The sequence below is a fragment of the Cygnus olor genome, chromosome 17 (assembly GCF_009769625.2).
Source record: "Cygnus olor isolate bCygOlo1 chromosome 17, bCygOlo1.pri.v2, whole genome shotgun sequence".
Taxonomy (NCBI): Eukaryota; Metazoa; Chordata; class Aves; order Anseriformes; family Anatidae; genus Cygnus; species Cygnus olor.
The window spans coordinates 2456901-2479520 of record NC_049185.1 but is presented as its reverse complement, the minus strand read 5'-3'; the positions used below and the strand labels follow the sequence as shown (position 1 = coordinate 2479520).

The 22620-nt window shown below is 38.2% G+C and overlaps 1 protein-coding gene and 1 long non-coding RNA gene across 5 annotated transcripts in view; one reads left to right on the top strand and one right to left on the bottom strand.

The window, feature by feature from the left end:
* The window catches only part of MED13L (mediator complex subunit 13L), a 190815-nt gene that overhangs the window by 21293 nt on the left and 146902 nt on the right, over window positions 1-22620 (bottom strand). For all 4 annotated transcript variants that reach the window (XM_040576501.1, XM_040576503.1, XM_040576504.1 and 1 more), the window contains 12 exons: window positions 20553-21281; window positions 18957-19179; window positions 18138-18243; window positions 17608-17732; window positions 16176-16275; window positions 12864-13084; window positions 9545-9750; window positions 6156-7102; window positions 5310-5489; window positions 3475-3698; window positions 2502-2694; window positions 742-1180 (listed from right to left, as the gene is read on the bottom strand). In XM_040576501.1, the coding sequence (XP_040432435.1) occupies window positions 742-1180; window positions 2502-2694; window positions 3475-3698; window positions 5310-5489; window positions 6156-7102; window positions 9545-9750; window positions 12864-13084; window positions 16176-16275; window positions 17608-17732; window positions 18138-18243; window positions 18957-19179; window positions 20553-21281 (3693 nt within the window). The remainder of the gene's footprint in view (window positions 1-741; window positions 1181-2501; window positions 2695-3474; window positions 3699-5309; window positions 5490-6155; window positions 7103-9544; window positions 9751-12863; window positions 13085-16175; window positions 16276-17607; window positions 17733-18137; window positions 18244-18956; window positions 19180-20552; window positions 21282-22620) is intronic.
* Window positions 13786-20534, top strand: LOC121079371. The gene is made up of 3 exons (XR_005825000.1): window positions 13786-15747; window positions 16629-16764; window positions 20151-20534. It is a non-coding gene; the product is annotated as an uncharacterized LOC121079371 (long non-coding RNA).

The window sequence follows — 22620 nt, the reverse complement described above, 5'->3', positions numbered from 1 at the left end:
TAACATACATCATCTCTAATAGCAATATGCATTATTATGAAAGTAATGAAAAGTAATGAAAAACATGTTCGCTCAGGAAGTTACTTACATAAAATATTAAAAAATATTTTCCTAATTTTAATGTTTGATGGATTACTATAATAAGGTCTTTAAAAATGTTTTGCTGCTAAAATCTATTTTAAAGTAACAGGAATATAATCCTGTTTTCTGACCTCGCAATATATCTCTGCACAAAACAACACTTGTAATACAAGTCAGAAAAAAATCCATGGATCTTATTTTGTATCTGTTAATAATACTGACATGATGGAGTTGCCTGTGTAAGAGGCATTCAGTGCCACATGAGATATACTGCAGTACCTGGCGTGAGATGGAGCTAGCAGATATGGCACAGAACCTGAGACACCTTGTGGTTTTCTTGTACTGCAAATGCAGGCCAGGTGGGGTACCCTAAGGCACCTCAAACAGCATGACAACACCCATGTTCATGTGGTTGTATCAAGCTTTGTTTCTTATAATGAAAAGGGGAGATCTGTTTTTTCCAACTCTTCTTGTCAGTAATGACTACAAATGAATAAAAAAGGGCCTCGTTCCATTTACACCTGGACAGTAGTACTGCACATATCAGAGGGTCCTTTCATTTCAAGGATTTACATAAAGCTTAAAGATTATGAGTTGTACGAAAGCAGAACAATGGATTTATTTAGTACTCCGAGTAATTTGAACACTTAAGTAACTTACCCTTCCTGTCCTTCTTGTTGCTGTTGTGGTAGGTTTTGACCTGATTCTGTGTCTCCTCCAGGACCTGTGCTTCCTTGTGAACGGTCTGCTGTATTTCCCCCGGCGCTGGCATTTTGCCCTGAACCAATGTTCCCACTAAACCCTGGAGTAGAGGTAGTGGTCATCTGGTTAACGCTGGGTGTTGCAGAAGATGCTGACAGCTGTGGCACAGAGGATCCAGAGGATGAACTGCTTCCTGCAGGAAGGCTAGTAGTCCCACCATTGGGAGTGGAGTTAAAAGAACTGCCTGTTGGTGGTGCCCCAGAAGCTGAAAGACATGTTGAATTCGAGGGTGCAGGTCCAGTGTTCCCAGGTATCGTCTGTGTCTGGCTTGCTGGGGTTTGGTACTTCGGTGGTAGCAACAGGCTGCTGTCAAGCTGCAGAGTGGCTAAGTAAGGTGCTGAAATAGCGTGTAAAAAGGAAAGGAGATTAATGACAGTCTTTCACGTCAAAGCGAACTGGATTAACCCTAAAGTCATACAGCACTTTCTGTGCTTTTAGAATATTCTAAGAGTGTATAAATGCTAAGTGAATATAATCTCCATTACAAATATTTACTTTGGAGTTCATTCATCAGGGTTTCAGCTGTAACTGATATGAATCAGATGTCTTTAAAAACAGGACTGACTTTGTGGAGCTTTGTGAATCAGAGTTGGTTCTGACACGTCATTACCTCTGGTTAGATTGTGTTGGGATAACACCTTTATACAGCGTTTGGCTTTGCAGTCTGTTACAGGTTATCTTCATCAGACTGAAAATCTCAGTCCTTTTTACCTGAGCTAAATAACAGCAAACTTTAATGTAGTTATTTCTACTCCCGAGCATCAGAAAAACAGATATCACAGTGATCATTTAAAAATAATTAATGAATAACAATAAATGAATTCCTCAATTGGCTGTGCATATGCTACATATTTCTGCCTGTAAGCCTTAAGGATTTATGTTAAGTAGCGTTGTAATAATTCCTCCCTCACAGTTATGTGGTAAATTAAAACTAAAAGCAGACTGGATGTGGTAACAGAATCATTTGAGATAGGTAAGTTCTATCTTTCATCAGACTTTCCTCAAAGGATGGGGTGAGCATTCAGCAGACTGTAGAACTGCCCAGCTATTTCTCATCCCTATATACTTTCCTAAGCTTTTCTCCAGTACCAAACGACCATTCCACACAGTACGCAGACTCCAGAGCATTCAGTCCTTTTTCAGAACAAAGGCAGTAAGTGCTTTTCAAGAAACTACTTACAAGTTCCTAGATATTTTTAAACAAAACGTAGTTTGCATGCTTCAGCTCAATTAGAGATTTACATGGCCTGTGTTCTGTGACCACTGCCTGCCTTGCTGACCAGCACTATCTCAGCAAATGTATTTCCAGTGACATTTTGGATGGATCTGGGTCTTGAGCTAAGATCCAAGCCGTGTATGCCATATATGTCAGGTTGCTTCTGGATCCCTTCTGAAATGGAACAAGCATGGCTCTCCCCAGATGAATCTCTAACATGACCGCCAGACTGATAAAGAACAACAAAACTTTCTAAAATAGACAAATATAACATGGAAGTGATTAAGAAATGATTAAGTGTCATCATACTTTTTTTTATTTATTTCTAAGCAGATCTTAATTTGCATCTTAACAGAAACTCCTCTGCTCCCACCTGCTGCAAATAACATCTAAAATACCTACAGAAAACAAAATAGTCTTGCTAGCACCCTGGTAGACTTACCTAGGTGATGCCGGCAAACTTGCGCATAAAGTTTGAGTCTGGAATGATTGTCACACTCCTCAGTGCCCCAAGGCTGGTTAAACCATTCGCTCACGAGCTCATCCGTTAGCTTTTGTGCCACTGTCTTTCCCACCCGCATAATCCCATCACGTAACACTTTGCAGATTGGTTTGTGCTGGCCAAGTCTACACATCTGGTGAGGAAAGAAGAAATGCTTGTAACTCCATGCAAAGTACCTGAAGAAGTTATGCAGCCTAAACCCTTCATGACCAGCATACATCTGGTGACCTCTTAATAAATATAAAAACAAAAGGCTAGGTTTATCTGTTGTGTTGAATTGCACTTAGAGCAAAACTAAAGTCACAAAGTACTCTTAGACATTCAGTAGTACACAATGAGCACTGTTTAAAAAAGAAAAAAAAGGTTTTATCTCCAACGTAAGCAACAGTTTCTTTAATTGCTCTGTAGGTTTGGTTGGGTGTTTGGTTGCACCTGTATCAATACTAGTATTGTATTCTCTATATAGTTTATCCACTATAATAAATAGTTTTGTTTTAAACAAAATTATCTAAATGTTATCTAAAAATAGTTTTGCTAATAGTTTGTTCATCTGTGTGATGTTTGAGGAACATCTCGTGGTTATTCCACATATAACCTTATTCAGACAAGCTAAGAAAAAAAACACCAAATGCTTTGCTTTGGTATTACTGAAACATTAACCAGCATTGCATATGGCCATATTCCAGGATTAAATTTTGTCTTTCATAGGAAAGAGATCAATCAAGATCCTAACAGTATAAGCTCAGTAAGATATTATTCTTGACTCTGAAAGTGTAGAAAGTTCTCAAAACAAAAGAAATCCTTATACAAACAACTGTTACTTTAAAAACCATGGATGTCTCCCAATGAACATGCAGTAAAGCAGAAATGACACTTAAAGAAGAAATAATTCAGTGGGGTTCCTCTTTCCAACCTCGTATACAGCACTCAAGTCCCTGAAGAAAGTTTTGGCTCCATCGAGCAAGGCCTCATTTTCTGGACACACCACAATGTAGGCAACATCCCGATGGCCCCCGTATGGGTCTAGCAACAGCCTCTCCCAGAATGGCAAGGAGAATGGAGAGATTGTCAGGAAGTCTTTGTCATATCCCACCAGTAAAGTTGGGATTGGAAGAGGCTCAGGAGATTCCTCAGAACCTTTAAAGAGAAGAAAAAGAGAAAGAAAAGATGATGTTAAATATAGCTGGTTTAACTGCAGTGGGCTCACTGATGTAACAGGAGGTTGGTGGTCTGGCAGAAATATTGAAAATCACTGATCTCTTGCTGTGCTGAGTTTCCTGGAAGTTTTACCACAATACAGGAACATATACAGAGACTGTATCAAGCCTGACAAACCACGTCCTTCCACAGCCTTTTCTATGGAAAAAAAAACTACCTTTAATTAAGGAGACGAAAGATTTACATTGTATATCAGAAATGTCATGAAACAAGTTCAGCCAACTGAAGCATCACTTCAGCTTTCCTAGAAAGATGCAATTAAACATGTTTCAGTGTAGTGTAAATAAATCCATTGCCCTTCCTGAGGCTTACTCTCGCAGATTTAGGAAGAAGAGGTTTTACTTTGTCATAACCATAACCACAACCACATGTCATGAGTGCCTATTCAACCAAAAGCAATAACATGAATACAATAAAATCTGATTTTATGGTTCTTCATCTACCTCCAGATGGGGGGTGCACAATTACTGAATAAAATGGTTAGCCAAAACTTAGATTTCTAAGGCATATAATAGTAAGGAAAGTTATCCTAATTCAAAAAATTGCCACTCTCCTTTCCATACCAGCACACTTGCTGTCACAGCTGAGAGGATTACCATCAAGTTCAACGTGCTATCCCCCAGCCACTGCTCATTAGAAGAATGCTGTTGAAAAATTCAAATAAAAATATGCTGATAGTTTCTGCAGAGTATTATACAACTTTATTAAAAAGTTGACATTCAGTAAAAATCGCTGAATCTGTATCAAAGGCTACTTACTATATGGTAGTTTGGGTTTTATTCTCTAGCAACAGTTGGCAGGTCCTAACTAACTTAAATTTACAAATGCTGGATAAAAGTTTAGATTAGAAATACTTCTCGAGAAGCACAACAGCTTTAGACAGGAACTGTTAGCCAAATTGTCCTAGCCTTGAAACAAAGTAGCAATATATCAAATACTAGCAGTAGAAAACAAAACACTGCAGAACCTTGGAAAAAAATAAGACTATATCACTTAAGACTGAAATAAACTGCAAGCAAGAAATACATACTTAAAGGCAAGTCATGCACACACAAAATCTATTTTGTAATGTGTTTTTTGGAGAAGTATGGCTCATAACCAGGAGATGCTTGAACTGAAACTGAACTGAACATTAAGACTATGGGAAAGCTCAGAAGCAGAACAGCTCTGTGGGGGAAGTATATGCATTTTTGTATTTGGAGGATTTGAGTGTTGGCTCACAAAGCCCCTCTTCCCCATTACGATTTGGTACCATTTTAACAGCTTCCTCTCTTCACGTTACGCATATAAAGTGCAAGCCAAAGAATAGATTCATCTTCATCCCCGCCCAGCAATTCCGCACTCTAAGCGTTCATCATCTGGAAGGGTAAAACCTCCACTGCAGTACTGAAGTGTGTACTTCAGAGGCCATTTAAGACCATGAAAGTTATCTAAGAGCCCACTGTAATGATGCATTTCCAGAAGAAAGGATGCATTTCTAGAAAACTATACTTTCATTTTAACTGTTAGTATTTAACATAATACATGTACCATAGGTTCCTCGTCCTGCCATCTTATGGAACTGCTGCCAGGTGAGTGGTCCCTGCACGTGCTGGATGTTCTCCCAGGTCCGTCCTGTTCGCTTCTTCTGGATAGCGTCCTGGAGAAAGGGCTGCAGCGACAGCAGCATGCGCACCACATCCTGGGAGGAGAGCATGCTGATGTCCAACACTGCAAGACAAAGGAGCACCCGTCATTTTCAGCGAGGAACAGGAGGAATGCTTTTGACATGGCAACACTTTTGGGTTTATTGTTCTTTTGTGTTGCTCTTCACAGTGCACACAGAAGTTGAATAACTCTAATTAGCTTAATGGAATTTGGTGTGGTACTTTATGAAACCAACAATGAAATAAAGCTGTCATCGCAGTCCTTTTCACATACCTTTCAATGTTACCATTGCCCAGCTCAGCTCGTAAGAAATCAGAACATCTTCAGCATATAAACACATAGTATTTGAGTACAAAATCACTTTTCTATTTCAAATGACACTTTCATACAGTGCAGTTCTTTTCTGATGACTACACCCTCCTCCAAAAAAGGGCCATAATTCTGCCCCCCCCAATACTTGACGCTGCTTTCCATCTGTGCTTCAGATTTGTTAAAAGATTAGATAAATTCTGAGACAATTTAGACCACTAAATCTAAATGCTAAGGACAACTGGACTACTGTTATTTTCTGTGTAATTCATAATGTTTTCAAAAACCTACTTTACTTCTAGAATGTTTTAATGCATTTATTTCCTGCATAAAGATTAAGTAAGTCATGATTGCCAAGTTTCAAACAAAGTCATAAAGGTCACAAAATTTAAAGGAAAAAAAACCTGTTCTGATCCCTACCATTGCTGTGAGGCCAAGAATGCACAGTGGCACTTCTTACTAGGGCTTCATCCACTTTTCCACCAGTAGGGTTATCGACATACTGCCTGCCTTGCTCAAGGGCGTTGAAGCATTCTATCCAGGAATCGTTGCTGTCTGCCTGCAGTCTGTCATAGCTCCAGTTCATACACGGGAGTGTCTGACGGTTATTGGAGGACATGTAATCCAAGCAGCTCAGAGATGTGAAAGGCTGTGTGTGCTGATTCTGGAGGAGCAGGAGGAGGCTCATTGGAGGTTCCTGGGTCCTTCTAGCTCCTTCTCCCATCTGAGAGATCAAGTTGCTCTGACATATCATCAGTCGTCTTTCTGCAGCTTGGCCGATGTCTGAGGTCTTGCCAAAAATATCCAACTCGTCCTCAATGAAGAGCCCAGAGTTGTAACCTAATTTGCGGTTCATAATAGCACTAAAGCCACAGGTGCAACGGTACTGATCCTCATTAGATGAATCTGGGATGTATAATCCAACATCTGCACCTTTAATATTCATATTACAGGCGCATATACAACAACTGTCAAAGTTACGATCTTTGAAGATGTTCAGCACAGAGTCTGAGAGAATCAAGGTGACGTACAGGCTGTGTGCTTCAGGGATCGGCTGAACAGTGGCTGGCTCCACAGAATTAAGCGGTCGTGTTGTAGACGGGGTAGAAGCAGGTGAACCTTGATCTGTGCTGTCGTATTTTACAGATCCTTGACCGCTTGCAGTACCCCCACCTCTAGGAGTCCTTGGGGTTCTGGGAGTGCGCGGGGTAGGGACAGAGAAGCGGGGAGTTGCTGGTGATGGCAGAACTCCTGCTCCACTGTTGCTGGCCGGAGCAGTACTATTCAGTGTCACTGGTGTATTCATCTGAGGGGTGTTCATCTGAAGATAGTCTTGGTCAGCCAAACTCCCAACACTAGGCACATTGCTACAAGGAATGTGAGAAAAACAGAGACAGATGCAACAAACTGGTTGGCTATGAAGACTGAGTTCATCAGAACATATTTTTAAATAGAGGGAGATGGTGAAAACTGAAAGGATTTATTGTAACTGCAGTAAAGAAGAAACACCTTCAGACATTCTGCTCAGAACCTTTTACTTACGTCTCTTTCAACTAAAACTTTAATTCTCATCATGAACATAGCAGTTTCTTATCAGTAGGATAAAAAGGGATCCTCTCAGGAACTTAACCCTCCTAAAGATTATTTCCATGGGATAAAATTCAAATGCTCTTTAAAAGAACCTGTAGATAAATTAAGTTTTTTTAGGGTACTTGTAACTCTTTTATGAAAAAGAGAAGGAAAATTACATTTTGTTATTGTTTTAAACACAATTATCTGTAAAGAACTATACTATACATCAGTGGAAAATGAAAATATTTCAGAGTCATAGAAACGTTACTTTATTTTTGAAATTATCTCTTTAAGTATCTTTCAGAAGTAATGCAGCATGTGGCATTTATATAAGGTATTGCCTAATGGTGGTCTGCTATTAATAATAGCATTTTGGATATTATAAATTCAAAAATACTCATTCATTTACCATTACATAGTCTGCAGCACAAAATGACAGGTACCATAACAAACTGTTAATCCACTAAAGCTAAGAAACATATTTTTGGGTTATCTCCTGTCATCAGTGATTTTTATTACTCTATTTTTGTCATTTGCTGCAAAACATAAGTGACCAAACCAGAGTTTGTATAATCCCATGACATCCATCTTCCCTCCGGAACGACTCATTTTATCAAGAAACAGGTAATATGGAGCCAACCAGAATAAAAAAATCTTTACTTCACTCTTTCCAAGTTGCTAATAAGTTGCTCATTTTTCTTGAAATGTCTTCATTACACGTTAGGGCAAGGAAAAAGTGTAAAAGCTCAATATGTCTCTTGATAAAGGAATGGACACTTTTTTTTTTCCATGTCTTTTTTTCCTGTGTATTTTGCGTATTATATAAAAAATGAGTACTATTTTAATGCTTACATATTATTAGCAGCTTGAAAAGGGAAACAGTGAAGACCTTATTTCTTAGGATCATTTTATTACCTTGAACTCATGTGTGTCCAACTCAAAGCAAGAGGAAAAAAATGAACAAAGGTTTGAAGGAATTCTGAACCTGAAGCATACTGAATGCCTCAGACTAACAAGAAAAGGTGACCTAGAAACCTTGATTGGCAATCACCGCTCTGTCGGAAGCCTGCGGTAATAATCTTCACTCTAATTGGATTATATTGAAAATGAAAGATTTTTTTTCCCCCAACAAATACTTGAAATTAATAAGCAGCCCAGGCCTGGTGAATCAGTTACTATTATGAAAAAAACTGAGAATTAGATTGCTCCCTAGGCACTATCACTGCTTTACAATTTCTTTTTTGCAATTCTTTTGAGAACACTGAAGGATCCTTAGGAGCTGGAAAGGGACTGATTTAAAGGAGTTACAGACTGATTTAAAGATACAGCCTACTTCCTCGAGAAGCTCGTGCAGTGCAGAAAGGAGACCTTTGTACTATAGTATGCTTTTTAAGAGGGTTTATGAACCTTATGGTGGAAATTCTTGATAGCTTTGAAGATATCCAGCAAAGAATTTATTCCATAAACATTGCTAATTTCTGAGAACTGAGTAAGGAATGCAATCTTTAAAGTTTACTAACAGTGATGGCTTACAGGTCACAGCACTGATACTGGCAAGAGGTGTGGCATCTTGTCTTTCAATATTTAGAAAGAAAACAACAGCACACATCCAATCAGCATCTATCCCAGCAGCTTAGTACGTGACCCATTCAGATGACACCACAGGAACTCAGAAGAGCTAACACTGGGTTCACAGACAAACTCACAGAGAGCTGTCACAGGCTTACTCAAAATTTTAAGAGCCTGCATAAGGCAAACTGGTATCGGGACCAGCTCTCATCAACCGACTGTAGCTCAAACTGAATATACAGGTACAAGTAAGAGTGGAGAATAGCTACAGACCAGAAAACTCAGTGCTGAAATGACCTGAGAGGTTAAGTGCATTCATTTTATTCCCTAGCTCTTCTGTTTTTATGTTGAATTACAATACATTCCTGTATCAGAAATTGCAATTAATTCAAGTACCATTTGTTCCTGTTCTTTTAAAAGCACTAAGAGTGCAGTGCACACAATGTACTACATTTTCCAAAAACTGTTTTTAATTCAAACATTCCTACAATCAGAACTTTTTTGATCTGAGGCAATGACAGATTTAAAAGGTTTAAAACACATTTGCAGGCTATTTTATTGTTCTGGTGCTTAGCTAAATACCCTTTAATATATGCAAGAATTTTAATTAACTAGCCCTTTGAAGTATGGGCATGACAAACTGTAATTTCCTGCAAGACTGTACTTACTTGTAGCCATCTCTAATGAAAGGGGCTGCAGGTGGCAAAGGAAGTTGTTCAATTTTAGGAGGAACAGCCCAAGAAGGCCTGAAAATGCAGGCATCCGGTATCTTCAGAGGTAGGAGGCACTGACTTGGCAGTATCTTCAGTGGAGCAAACATGGAGGAGCCCACAAAAGGTTGAAATGATGGAACTTTGTGCACGTACGAGAAATCCTGTAACATCCAAGTGACATTGTTTACAACACTGTGTTAAGGTGGATTTTTATGCTTACATATTTAATTAAAACCTGTTGTACTGCTTGAACCCTCTATAACCTCATTTTTTTCCCCATAATTAAGGATATTTATTCATTCTACAAAACATTCAAGAGCAGATCCTTCAAGGAAACTCAGCTGAGGCTCCTTGGTACGCTAAGATACCATACGGCTTTAACTAATGGCAGTAGATTTACAATTACACTACACTCATTAAGTCTGTCTGAAAAGCAAATGGTATACTGTGAAATATTCATACTCTGACTTAAAGCACCTAATTTAGGCACTTGAAAGGTTCATATTTACAAGACTTCTGTACTGATAATGGAGAGGTTGAGTCACACTGTGAAGAAAACTTAGGTGCCTTTAACTCAGCCTCTTTGAATAACCCCCATATTGGGGATGAATATAATCCAAATAATAACAATGGACACTTTACACTAGCACCACTCCTAGTATTAAATATAAATATATTATTATAAAATCATTTATTACAATATAACCAATACAATAAACATAATATCAAATATAAATGAAATCCAGTCAAACTGGACTTCCAATGGCTGTCATGGTTGGTTGCAGATAATGATGACAAGAACTTCAGCCAAGTTTCTAAAGCTATTCTGTGCTTCAGAAGAAAAGAACTGGTTCTTTTGAGGCATTACTGCAAAGTGAAAATAATTATTAAAATACTAACAGCAATCTTTCTCAGAAATTCAGTATTTAATATCTCATTAGATCTTTCCATTTTTTTCCCTTACTTCTTGTACAGCATTGAGAGATGAGAAATGCGTGGATTACTATCTTCAGCTGCTGAACATTCAGCACAAGAAATCTACTTACATGTTCTCAAAATGATCAGCAATGGGTTTAGGTGCTTGTTTCCCCCACTGGTGTATATGAGCAGGTGTGACACACTTAAAAGCAGAGTAAACTGTGCTTGTTGGAAATGTTATCAGGCAGCAAATTAAAATGTATATTTTAATACTCCTAAAACTGTTGCGAGGGAGATTATAGTACCTTCAGTATCAATGACATGCTAAACTCTGTTCCCACTCACAAATTTTCAGCTCATCAAATCACAGTAAAGATTTTCTTACCAAGGCCAAATTATCCTACTGTTAGCAAATCGTTTACTTTGCAAACAGAAGAATAAAACAAAGCAAGGTCCGTGGCAAGGCCAGGCCTTACAGACCTTGTTAAAAACTTATTTCAAGCTTCCATAATGATATCCAAATTGATAGACACACAAACTATGCAAAGAGAGTGGACAATTGTACATCAGTAAAGCCTTTGAGAAGATGCCTTTTCTCATCATGCCTTCAAGTTACCAAGCTAGGAGAGAAGGAAGAAGAGGTCTTGCAATAACACAGCAGACTTGCTAAGTGCCTGATTTTCCAGGTGGGTAACTCGTCAGAAGGGGGCCACTGCTAACTCACTTCCTTACACTTCTGCAAAGTTTCTCTCTCTCAACAGCATTGTTTGTGTGAGCTGGTAACTCCTGGATCTGACTAGACACAATTTATCATTATATGGAGCTGTAATCTTTGAATGCAACCATCTGTCCTACCTCCTCCCATGGAGGTACCTGAATGCTCTTACAGAGAAAAGTCCCCCCGTGGCTCGCCTGTACTTTACTTTCAGTCTGCCTTAAGTTACACCAATACTGCCTAGCAGGAAAATTTACTCATTCATAGCTGACTAAATCATTTACACTTAGACAAGATTATATATCAGTATTCCCATATTGAGTTATAGCCACTTCTTGTCCATGCAACTACAAGTTCTTTATGTGCATAGCTCACTCAGCAGTGCGGATAATTAAAAATAAGCCCTCAGCTAATTCCTAGGAGCACAAAATGAAAGGGAGGTAGGTGGTGTAGGGGAAAGAAATGGCTGCTAAAATAAAAGGAACAGGCTGTGGCAGATTAAGGAAAGGGTGGGCCAGAAGGAGAGGATTTGGGCTATAAAATCAAAGGTTAGGGAATACCAGGAAGACAGAGTTCTTGTATATATCTGTCTACTTATTACCTGTGTACAAACAAGTTTGCACTGCTGCAGAAAAAGGAAATGTGCATTTTTAAATTAAAAAATCCCTCAAGCTATACACATGGAAATATGATAAAGATAACTTTCGACAAAAGTGACAAAAATTGGCCAAACAAGTTAAGTAATGCAGCATGTACACAATCAGGCAGAATGACTGTAACCTACCTGTTAACCTGGGCTAAAGATGGAACAATGAAATACAGATCAATGTAGACTGGGTGCTTATGTTAAGTCTTTTTATGTGATGCTATGGAAAAATGGATACATCTGGATATGTAAAGCAGGGGAGGTGAGTACTAGTACCCAGCAGCAGAGTCCCCATTTAAAAATACTTCTTTACTCAGATATACTATAGGACTCAATAGAGGAGTAACTATGTGACATTACCTGACCTGTGTTATACAGAAAGTCAGATAAGAATGGTCCCATCTGGCCTTAAAACTTGTGAAGTAACATCAGCTGAAGAAGAAACAGAGCAAGTTCAACCCCTGGGCTTTCTCAGTGATTTTCAACCCTAACCAAAAAAGGCAACATTTCAGAGAGAAAAAGGCAGCCTTTCTACATGCATGATTTTATCCTAGCTGCATCCCCAGAGACTGGCAGCAAGGAGTGGCTATACATAAAAGGTGCTATAGAAAATTTATCTGAAGAAATAAATCATTTAAAAGCCACATAGTCACAAGTACCATGTTTTTCAAACACGTTCATTCTTTCTGTTAGGCAGAGGGCTCATTTCACATACAATACTCTTTGTTTCCTGATAGCGCCCAAAAACATTACAAACATAAAATTATACCTATCATATGAGAAGAAAAACGCCTACAGTTAAAATCAGAGAAACAATTAAAAGCTCTTTTACTAGAGAAGATTTTTTTTTCCAACTAAAGACCAATACAAACTTTATATGGATCTCATTCACATTTGTTAAAATAGTCTGCCAGGCACACTACAAGTAACTTGTTTATAAAAATCAAAACATACACAGGTGAGATGATGAGAACACCACATGTGCAGCTTGTTACCTTAATTTCTTCAGGTTTAGGGCTACCTAATCCATCTTCCACCTCCATTTTGAATTCAGCAAGCTGTGTTGGAATCATGCTGACCATGGGACTTTCCATCATTCCCAAGGTGGTCACAGTCTCTGAACTTATTCCATCTTTATAACTCATTACCGGGGAAAAGGCAGGGTGTTGTTCTAAAGAAGGTGGTGTTGGGAACATCCTTTGGAGATCTGCCACAGCTGAATACGATGAAATAATGCACCGTTATTCATTCAAACATAAATTCTCATGGAAGTCCAATATAACAAAGGAGACGACTCAGTACGAGCTCTTATTTTGTCAGCTAAAACTTCGTAAAGATTCTACAGACTTACTACAGGTCCGATGCCAGTAGAACTCTAGACTAAAAGTTAACTCCGAGGGATACATTTCAAAAACTCCTAGGGACACTTTCCAAACTTATTGTTCAGCAGAAACAGCAAACTGGTAGATACACAACTTGAAATATACAAATTTTAACCAAAAAAATCTTAATAGAAGAGATTAATTGACACTAACGGAAAGTTCATCCCAGCAGCTGTTACTATACAGAATAGTTTCTTCCCTTTTTTAGGACTGACACCAAATCCTAAAGCAAAAACTTTTGGAATTAGTGTGCACTTAGCTCCATTTTTCCACTGACATGCAGTCATTGCAGCCTCATTTGGTCCATAGCAACGTAACTCCTGACAAAAAGACAGGCTACTGTTGCTAACACAAACACGAGTGATTTTGCTTAGGAATCAGCCTGCCAGACATCCAAAAGTGTCAGTTCTCAGAGAAAGCTGCAAAATTATGATTTTGCATCACAAGACATTAAGCCAGGAAAATCCCTAAATTTCCTCTTGCTATATTAACACACTGTAATCCTCCATCTCATATTTTTAATTAAAAAAAAAAAAACAAACAAAAAAACCCACAAAACTGAAATGCTTAATAAAATGTAATGTAGTCTGTACAATCAAACCGAAGTCAGAACAAAATCCTGTATTTTCTGCCAGCTACATTCTTTCCCCCTCCAGCTACCAGCTTCCATATTTATTTTGCTTAAAATTCAGAACACGTGCTATCTTTTCCTTACTTGAATTAGGACAGTTATTCTCTGGACATAACAATCACTCTGGTGAATTCATTGTTAAAACACTCAAATTAGAGCAGGGTAAATTCCCATAGGTGTCACTTCTGAAATACTGTTTTTGACAGACTAAACGCCCAGTTCCTTTTCCATACCTATACATACCATCCAGCCATAGCTGATAGGACACAAGGACATACTTGTATGCAGTCTAAGGATTATGGAAAATTTATTAATAAACAGAGATCCATTTCTGACTTGGAAAACACTGAGTTGTGGAAATCAAAACTGGTGAAACAGTACAAGTCTCAAAAACTAATTGGAGAGGAAGGAAATAAGCAATGGAATTAAAATCATATATAGTTTATGAGTACATACACACAAAGAGCAAACAGTACGTTTTTGTAGGATGCTGCAAGCTGAAGTTCTTTCTCCACTCTACCTTAGCAAAGCCAAAACATGAATTTTGTTCTTTTTTGTGCACAGACCTTCTGTCTCCTATTTAATTCTTTAGACAAAATTAATCAATTTGAACAAGTGAAGTCCTCCCAAAATAGAGTTCTGGTGATTACAACAGTCAAAGCTGAACCCAAGTCTTGCACAACCTGAAGTAGCAGAGTAAATAACTGGCAATGCTAGTATGAAGTGTAATCTTCAGGATGCCACTGGGATTAAGTACTGCCTCTGTTTTTCAAAGAGATGGGTGCTTTAGAAAGTAGAGAAAGGGGACAGGAAAGAAGGTTAAAATGCAACACAGTCAGTAGGACTTTACTATGATGTATAAGGCGTTTCAGTTCCCTGCAGATACTGTTATGCCTCAACAGCTGGTGTCAAGGGGAGATGGCTACAAAACAGAAGTGGAGTCTATCTTATTTCATACAGCTCTATACTATATAGCTTGCTCACATTCAAGCCCCAGTTAGCAAAATTCTGCAATGCAGAGCCATAAAAAAAAGTTTAATTACAAAAAATCCCCCAACCCTATAGCAACAGGCTATCATTATTCATTTTCATATGTGTTATGCTTGAAAAAGCTTTGCATATTTAAAAAAGCTATGGATCAACTAAACCTGTCAAAATTCAATCTCTGTATACTTCAGACTTCTACATTTGAGTAAATCAGCCCAGCTTTTATGGGTCCATAAAACTCTGACTCATCTCCTTCACACTGTATTTTTTCCCCTCAATTTGTCCTCATTACCAGCTAAAGTTAATGAGAAGGCATTAAAGAATGATTTGCAGAGAGATTTGATTTCTGCTTATAGCAGCTACAAAAATCAAGTATTCTTACTTCTCACCACAAAGTAATTTGTAATTCATAACCTGATCGGTTAGTATCACATAAAAAATTCTCACCTTCCTCCTCACACACATGCAAACACAACTCTCAGGAGAAATACCACCTACATAAATAATGTAAGAATACCTATACATCCCAGAGAGTAAAAGTTATCATTCCCAATATTTGCTGGCACAGTCCTTACAAAAAAAGCCCTATTGTTTTAATTTGCTTAATACATTTTCAGTGTACTGTTTTATTTCTAAATTTCCTGCGTTCCTATACCCTTCTTTGTATTACACGCATAGTGCCTGCACAAGCATCGCTTCTACCGTGAGCATTTGTAAGAGGTTTATGACGTGTCTTAAATTAGAAGCTAGTACTTCTATTCCGTTGTATTCTAGATTCTTCCACACCTAGATTAAATCCTGAAAGCGATTTTAGTCTGAATTTATCACACGTTGAATGCAGTTTTCTACCAAGACAGGTTGCACCATAATGGCCAATTGGTAAGTCACAGCTTTAAATCCTGAACAGACATGTAACAAAAGATTTATACTTAAAAATGCATATGGTAATGGTGTAAGTGACTAAATGAGTTTAAACACCGAACTGAGGATACAGGGCTAGCTTCCAAATGAACATTTTTAACAACTCCCTTCTGTGCTTCTATTCCAAGACAACAGTGTCAGAAGCAGAGCTTTTTAAATCTCTGTAGGCATATTAAAAATGTATGTCTATATCACCATCCGCTGTTTTCATTAAAATACGCTTATCCTCTTTTAATACTGGCATCTAGCAATTACAGCACAAAATAAGCACACTAGCTCATAGTTCTGAAAAAGTGACATTACAAACCTCCTACAAAAGAGGGAGTGTGGTCGCTATAAGGAGATTCTGACTGTCAACAAAGCGGTGATCACTTGTTGCTACTTACTTGGTGGGTAAGGTACTGCTGTTCTACCATCCTTCCCTACAGGGCGTTCCTCAGACCCTACTGCAGGCATTTTTGATGACCGAAGAGCTGGTGATACAGCCTAAAAGCAGAATAGTTACATACCATATTAAAAACATATGAAATACTAAAATTCACAAGCTATTAAAAATTCTTAAAACACTCTGAATGAGATTTCACAAAAACAGAAAAACCCAAACTGTACTTTTCTACTCTCCCATCCTGCCCCACTATGGAATTTGGATTTCTTTTTCCCCCTCTTTCAATACTAAATCCAAAAAAAGTCTCTGAAATATTTGTGTTTGTACACACACACACAGACACATAGAAACACACAAATGTATCTGTATATACACAAATCATTATCACAAACGCTGAGCTTGAAATTCATGTGACTACTCTTTCTTCCATGTTTGGACTACTCTAAATACGAAGAACTGAGATAATATTGAGGGTATGTCACTAAGAGTAAGAATGCCATCAACAGAGACTACAGGGTACAGGTGAACACATCGCAAGTTTTAAGGCAGGAAGAACGTGAGGTTCACCCAAGCCAACTTAATAGAAAAAGGTAATTTTTTTTTTGACAAAATATTTCTCTAGTAGATTGGTATATTAACGGTGACATCTTAAGTCCAGTTTGTGTGAAACCACAGAGCAGGGAGAAACAGTAAATAAAGTGGTGTACTTGAAAAGTAGTGCCAAGAACCAGGAATTACAGTTTTAAGCCGTATTATCTATCATCAGTCAGCTTAGGATCACCTTTTGTAACAATATGGCTATTAAGCTTAAAAAGAGTAATTATTCAAATTTCCATGAGTCTTGCGTTTTTTTTTTTCCGCAGGTTATCAATGTAAATCAGCTTTTCCTTGTGTATTTCCTGATTTGTCTTCTTTGCAGCTTCTCAAACACGGTAAAAGAACAAATCATCAGTCAATGAAACTAAAATCTTTCCCACAGCTCTCAGAAACACAAACTACTGACACTAAACTAAAGACACTCAACTAGATCTAATGCACTCAAAAGGCAACTGCATTGCTTTACCTGAGGAATTACTCTTACAGCCTGTCTCTGCAATGACTGAGACAGCAAGTTAGCTGATTTTCCTCACAGTATACAGGTTCTCTTCATGACCAAAAAAATGTGAGATGACACAAGCTTTGACATTACCTAACTAATATGCTAATATTCCCGAACTGTACACAGTGATGATTTCTCTCTTTTGCAGATCTCCTTAAAGGATACGTCTGTTTGCTTTCAATTATTCCTAGTTAAAAAACAAGCCTGCCCTGGAAACTGTCCCTCCTATCTATTAAGAGATAACTGCTCCCCACTACAATTACAGCATCTTTCTTCTGATTTTTTTTCCATTTGACAGGATTTAAATTCACAGAACACTCAATCAAAGACTTACACCAAGCTCATCTTCATCTGAATTATCGAAGATATTGTCTAGATCATGAAGTGACGGTGCCAGATCTGTCACCTGTGTGAGGCTACTAGAGCCTACTCGGCTTGCAGCATTGTCTTGCCGGTTATCTATCAAAAAGAATGGAAAAAATAGATGAAAAATAGCAGCAAACTTAAAAACCACAAAATTGCATTTTTTTTTTTTTTCAATTTTACTTCTCACTCTAAACAGGGAAGAAGCAAGGATCACTGAGGTCCCTTTTCTATGATGTAGACTAGAAATAGCTTTGCAGTCAAGTTTTAAGCAAAGGTGATTGGGAAAGAACAAAGATAGCTACTGCTAAACTTTAATATTTAAAAAAATATGTATATTGTTCTAAGAAGAACAAACAGAATCAAGCTCCATATCAGAAGCTGTCTGTAACTTTCATGTTATAGTACAGTGTTCAGTATACGTTTTTTTTTCTTTGGGATTTTATTGTGTAGCTTTGAGTATTTTTGCTTTGCAGAATGAATTAAAGAGATTTTACTCACCAGTCTTAGGTGCAGAACTGAAAATAGACATGGCATCTTTTCCATCAGGAACTGGTGTAGAATGACCTGTTGTGGGGATTTCCTTGGTTCCAATTCCATCTTCTGACTATACAAAAAATCCAAGAATTTTTAATGGATATGAATTCAATCTATATAAGAGTGACTGCTGTATTATTGGCTTTCCTATGTCAAGCTAAATTCAGGGCTTTTGATTCAATGTTTTGAGAAGTACAAAGCATTTTAAGAAGGAAAAAGAACACAGTTGTCTGCTGCTTATCTTAGTAACAGGAAAAACATGAAGTAATATAGTATATGATTTACAAAGGATTCCACACACATCAGATAACTTCAATAGGCAGTACAGAACGTTAGCCACCTTGATTTCTTTACAAAACACATCTAGAATTTTAAGTGCAAATTTCATTGCGGTGAGGTGATATTTCAAGGTCAAGAAAGTAAGAAAAATGCCCAGCAAATCCTTCTGTCTCTACGAGCGAATATAAGGCTTGAATATTTTATTTCTTGGCTTAAATCTGGAACATGCTGTGGTCAAGCCAAATATACATAAAGAGTAGGCGTTCCTTGCAACAGCAGTGTTTTCGTCTAGACACGGGTTCAGAGGGATGCCAGCAAATGCTGGTTCCAAAATACCACACTGAAACGAACCTTCTTCCTGTGTGCCTGTGCAAGAAAGAATCCCTCTGAGCATGCCCTGTGTAACAGGTTTGTGTCTTCCTGAGAGCTGTAGAGCAAATAGTGTGCCACAGTACTATCACCCCAGCGAGAACATTAATGATAAAAACTCTGGATTTACGTTACCTTGTTCTTTTTCAAAGGATCTTTTTCCGCCCCAAGTTTGCATTTTTTATTGCCAGTGAAGCTGTACTTTATGTCACCATCTTCAAAAGTGTAAGGGTCACTAGCATCTCCCAAGCCTTCTCCTGGTTGTTGTATTAGAGGCAAGGGATCAAGATAGTTCAGTGTCTGCACTGGTTTCTGTTCTTCCAAAATTTTAAACCGTTTATTAGGTTGTGCTAAGAGCCTGGAAGTAAAAATAAACAAGCAAACAATGCCACTATGAAACAAACCAAGTATACCTTTCGCACCAGAGAAAAACAACAGCTCTTAAGATCTGTAGCTGTCACACATAAATACAGCCCATGTCTCACTCCATCCTTTTTGATATAACAGGAATACGTTTCCTCAAATAAAGGATGCATTTGCCTACACTTAGTGTCAAACACTCCACTGTAACAGGAACTTCTACTTTGGGACAATGAGAAAAGAGTGAAACTTGTCACTAAATCAATATTCTTTGAAGTACGTACATATAACCTTTTCAGCCTAGCAAGTTCCACAGTAATTATCAAAACTGATGTTGTCATAACTAAAAAAGTGTTCTTCAATTAATTCTAACTTAGTCATTTTCATTAACTACTCTTTGGTGCATTTTTTCTATGCATTGTCAGAATCCAAAACTCATTTTTAAGCCTGCATGTAATTAGTTCAGATACTCAGGCTACAGTTGATATGAAATATCTTTGCATAAAAGGAAACATAAAAAAGCTGAAAACTCTGTAACATTAGGTAGTTCACATTCCTTACTGAAGAAGACACTACATATTAGAAGCTGCAGCATTTCTAAGAGATCAGATTTTACTAATTTCTGTGTAGACAAAGCAGTCTGACAGTGTTTGCAGTTTCAATACCACAGAGGCTGAAGCTAACAGTAAAGGTCCTATCCTGGCTTCGCAGTACTGATGCCATTACAAAAAAGCAGGCTCATTCCATAATAAAGTATCAGCTGCTACTTCTAGAAAGCGTGTGGTACAGTGCAATTTTAAAACCACACTATTGGAGAAACCGCACTGAAGTGCCTCTCCAGTGCCAGAAACAGGACCTCACTAGCTGAAACCAAACATGTATGTTGCTGTAAAGCTGCAGAACTGAGCACAGATTTTGTTTTTATAAGCTTATTAAATCTCTTCCATTTGCTCAATTATTTTGATATAGGTTACCAAAAACATTCCTCAGTTGTTCCAATGTCCAACAGAAGGCCAGATATGAAAAAACAACACGTATTACAACAGCACAATTCTACTTGAGTATTTAATGTTAACTCCAGCACATGTTGCCTTTGATGCTACAGTGAAGCCCTCTACCTGTTGCAGAACTTTTATTTGGGAGCAAAGAAATTAGATGAAAAAACTGCTATTAAAAACCTCTCTTCATTGGTTATTTTCCTACCAAATATCACTGTCACACAAAATTAGCAGGGAGAGGTCCCGTCTTCTACACCCTCCTCATCCCTATGCTTTTGATATCACAAGTGAATTGCATGCTTACAACTGAAAGCAGAGTTTCATCGTTGTTTAATGTAATAAAACTAGCATTCAGACCAATTTTCACTCTTACCTTTTCAGTGCAGTGCTGTCCGAGTTGACTTCCATCTTGGAATCATACCTCTCACATGGAAGATCCGGTGGCCTGAATTCTGGATCATCGCTCGGGGGGACGCTATAGGTCCTCCACATATCTAGTGACTCATTGTTCTGAATTAACCCACAATATAATGCTGTCTCACTGACCTCTGCCATCAGAGGTAACCTCGGTCCAACAAGAACTGTCCTATCTTCTAAGCTGGGCAACGGCTGGAGCTCCAGCCCACTGCCGTAGAGTGCTGGGTTTACAGGTACGGAAGGAGGGTCCAGGTTCTCTGCTTCCTGACCTCTTGGCTGGGGGCTAAGTGTGGGAGGCAGAGGGGAAGTAGGGGAATGGGGTGAATCCATAGGATTCATATTAATTTGCTTGCTTGGATTTCTAGCAGGTATAGATAGCGGCTTCTCGTATTTTCTGGAATTAGGGACTTCTAAAGAGGGATCCATTCCTGTTAATCCCAGTTTCTGCCCTGACGTGTCCTGCTCCATGCACAGCTCTTCAGTCACAGAGGGCCGATGGTGAAATGGCATCATGGGCCTTTTTTGCAGTTTATCTCCTTTTTCCTGTCTTTCTGTTGTTTTGTGCTTTGAAGAGGCGGGAGGTGGCAACGATGAAGATGACGATGTTCCCACACTGAATCCTGGCTGATTTATCGTTGGCGGACGGCTGGAACCAGCAGCACAACGCTGTTTGAAAACCTTGTGTCTGAAAACAGAGACAAACGCAATTCAGTTCATGGTTTATACAGTTATCTGATTTAATGGGGAAAAAAAAATGGATAGCATCAAGAATCTGGATCTATTCCTGATCTTTTAACAGATTTTGGAAAAGTCACATGATCTGCACCAGGCTGTTCAACCCAACTTGGCTGCAGCATCTCTGACCTATAAAACGGAGAATGACGTCTCCAGAAACTAGAATTTGAAGCAAAGAAGATTTAATGTTTACAAAAGCTCAGTACTGCTCAGATCGGAACGTAATGACAAAAATAAAATAAAAATCAGGCTACTGTTTTCATTACCCTAAAGAAAGAGAGCCTTTCAGTAAAATGACTGCTGTGGAACTATACCACTGCTCTTGTACTCTGTTGAGCATCTGTTACAAAAGATACAGATCTGAATTGTTTTAGTCCACAGAGGCAATACACAGCAGAGTGCTTTCATGTCAGTTTCCTCCAGGTCAGGTTAAATAAGTAAGTATAACTGGTCAAATATATATATATATATATATATACATATATATATATACACACATATATATGAAGGAAACAAATCGCTCCATCCCTATTTTTGTTTATAAACTGCAATATCTAGTAAAGAAAAAAAAAACACCTTCAAAACATGTAATATGCTTCTTATTCACAAAGATGAGATAAACTACACTCTTTCAAATAAGGTAGACTAGTAGACTGAAAAAAAAAATCTGCTTTTATGACTTAGTTATGAAAACATCCAGGTTTTACAGTACACAGTGGCTGTCAAATTGTACAAAGCACAACTACTTGTACTACATCTTTTTCCTGTTTCCTCAGATGGTTATCTATGTTGTGTGGTATTGTCCTGACTTTGTGTTTGTTTTCTTTGTGTTATCAGGAAATGTTACAAGTTCTCTGTGCCATAGGTGGTCCTTAGATGCAATCACCCATAATGCAGACCTAATGCCCTAGTAACTGAAGACTTGCCTTAAGCACATGCTTACAGCATTTCCTTGAGCTGATTTCTCTATCATTCGCCACATGAATGTGACCCCAGAACTCAATGACCCCAGAAATTTTTTTAAGATGGTCTGTTACTCTACACACAAAGCTGGTCTACAGAAGATTGAATTTGCTGCTATCTGACAATGCTTTAGGACTCCATATTTAAGATCATATCTTCATATTTATGCTTGCATTTATACACTACATGGGCACGTGTGATGACTAAACAATTACATTCATATGACCGTAGCTGTCCAGCTTCTGCAGCTATACAGAGAACTGCATGGCACACATTTATTGCTGTTTGAAATCAGGTTCCTCCTTCACTTCAAACATAATGTTTAA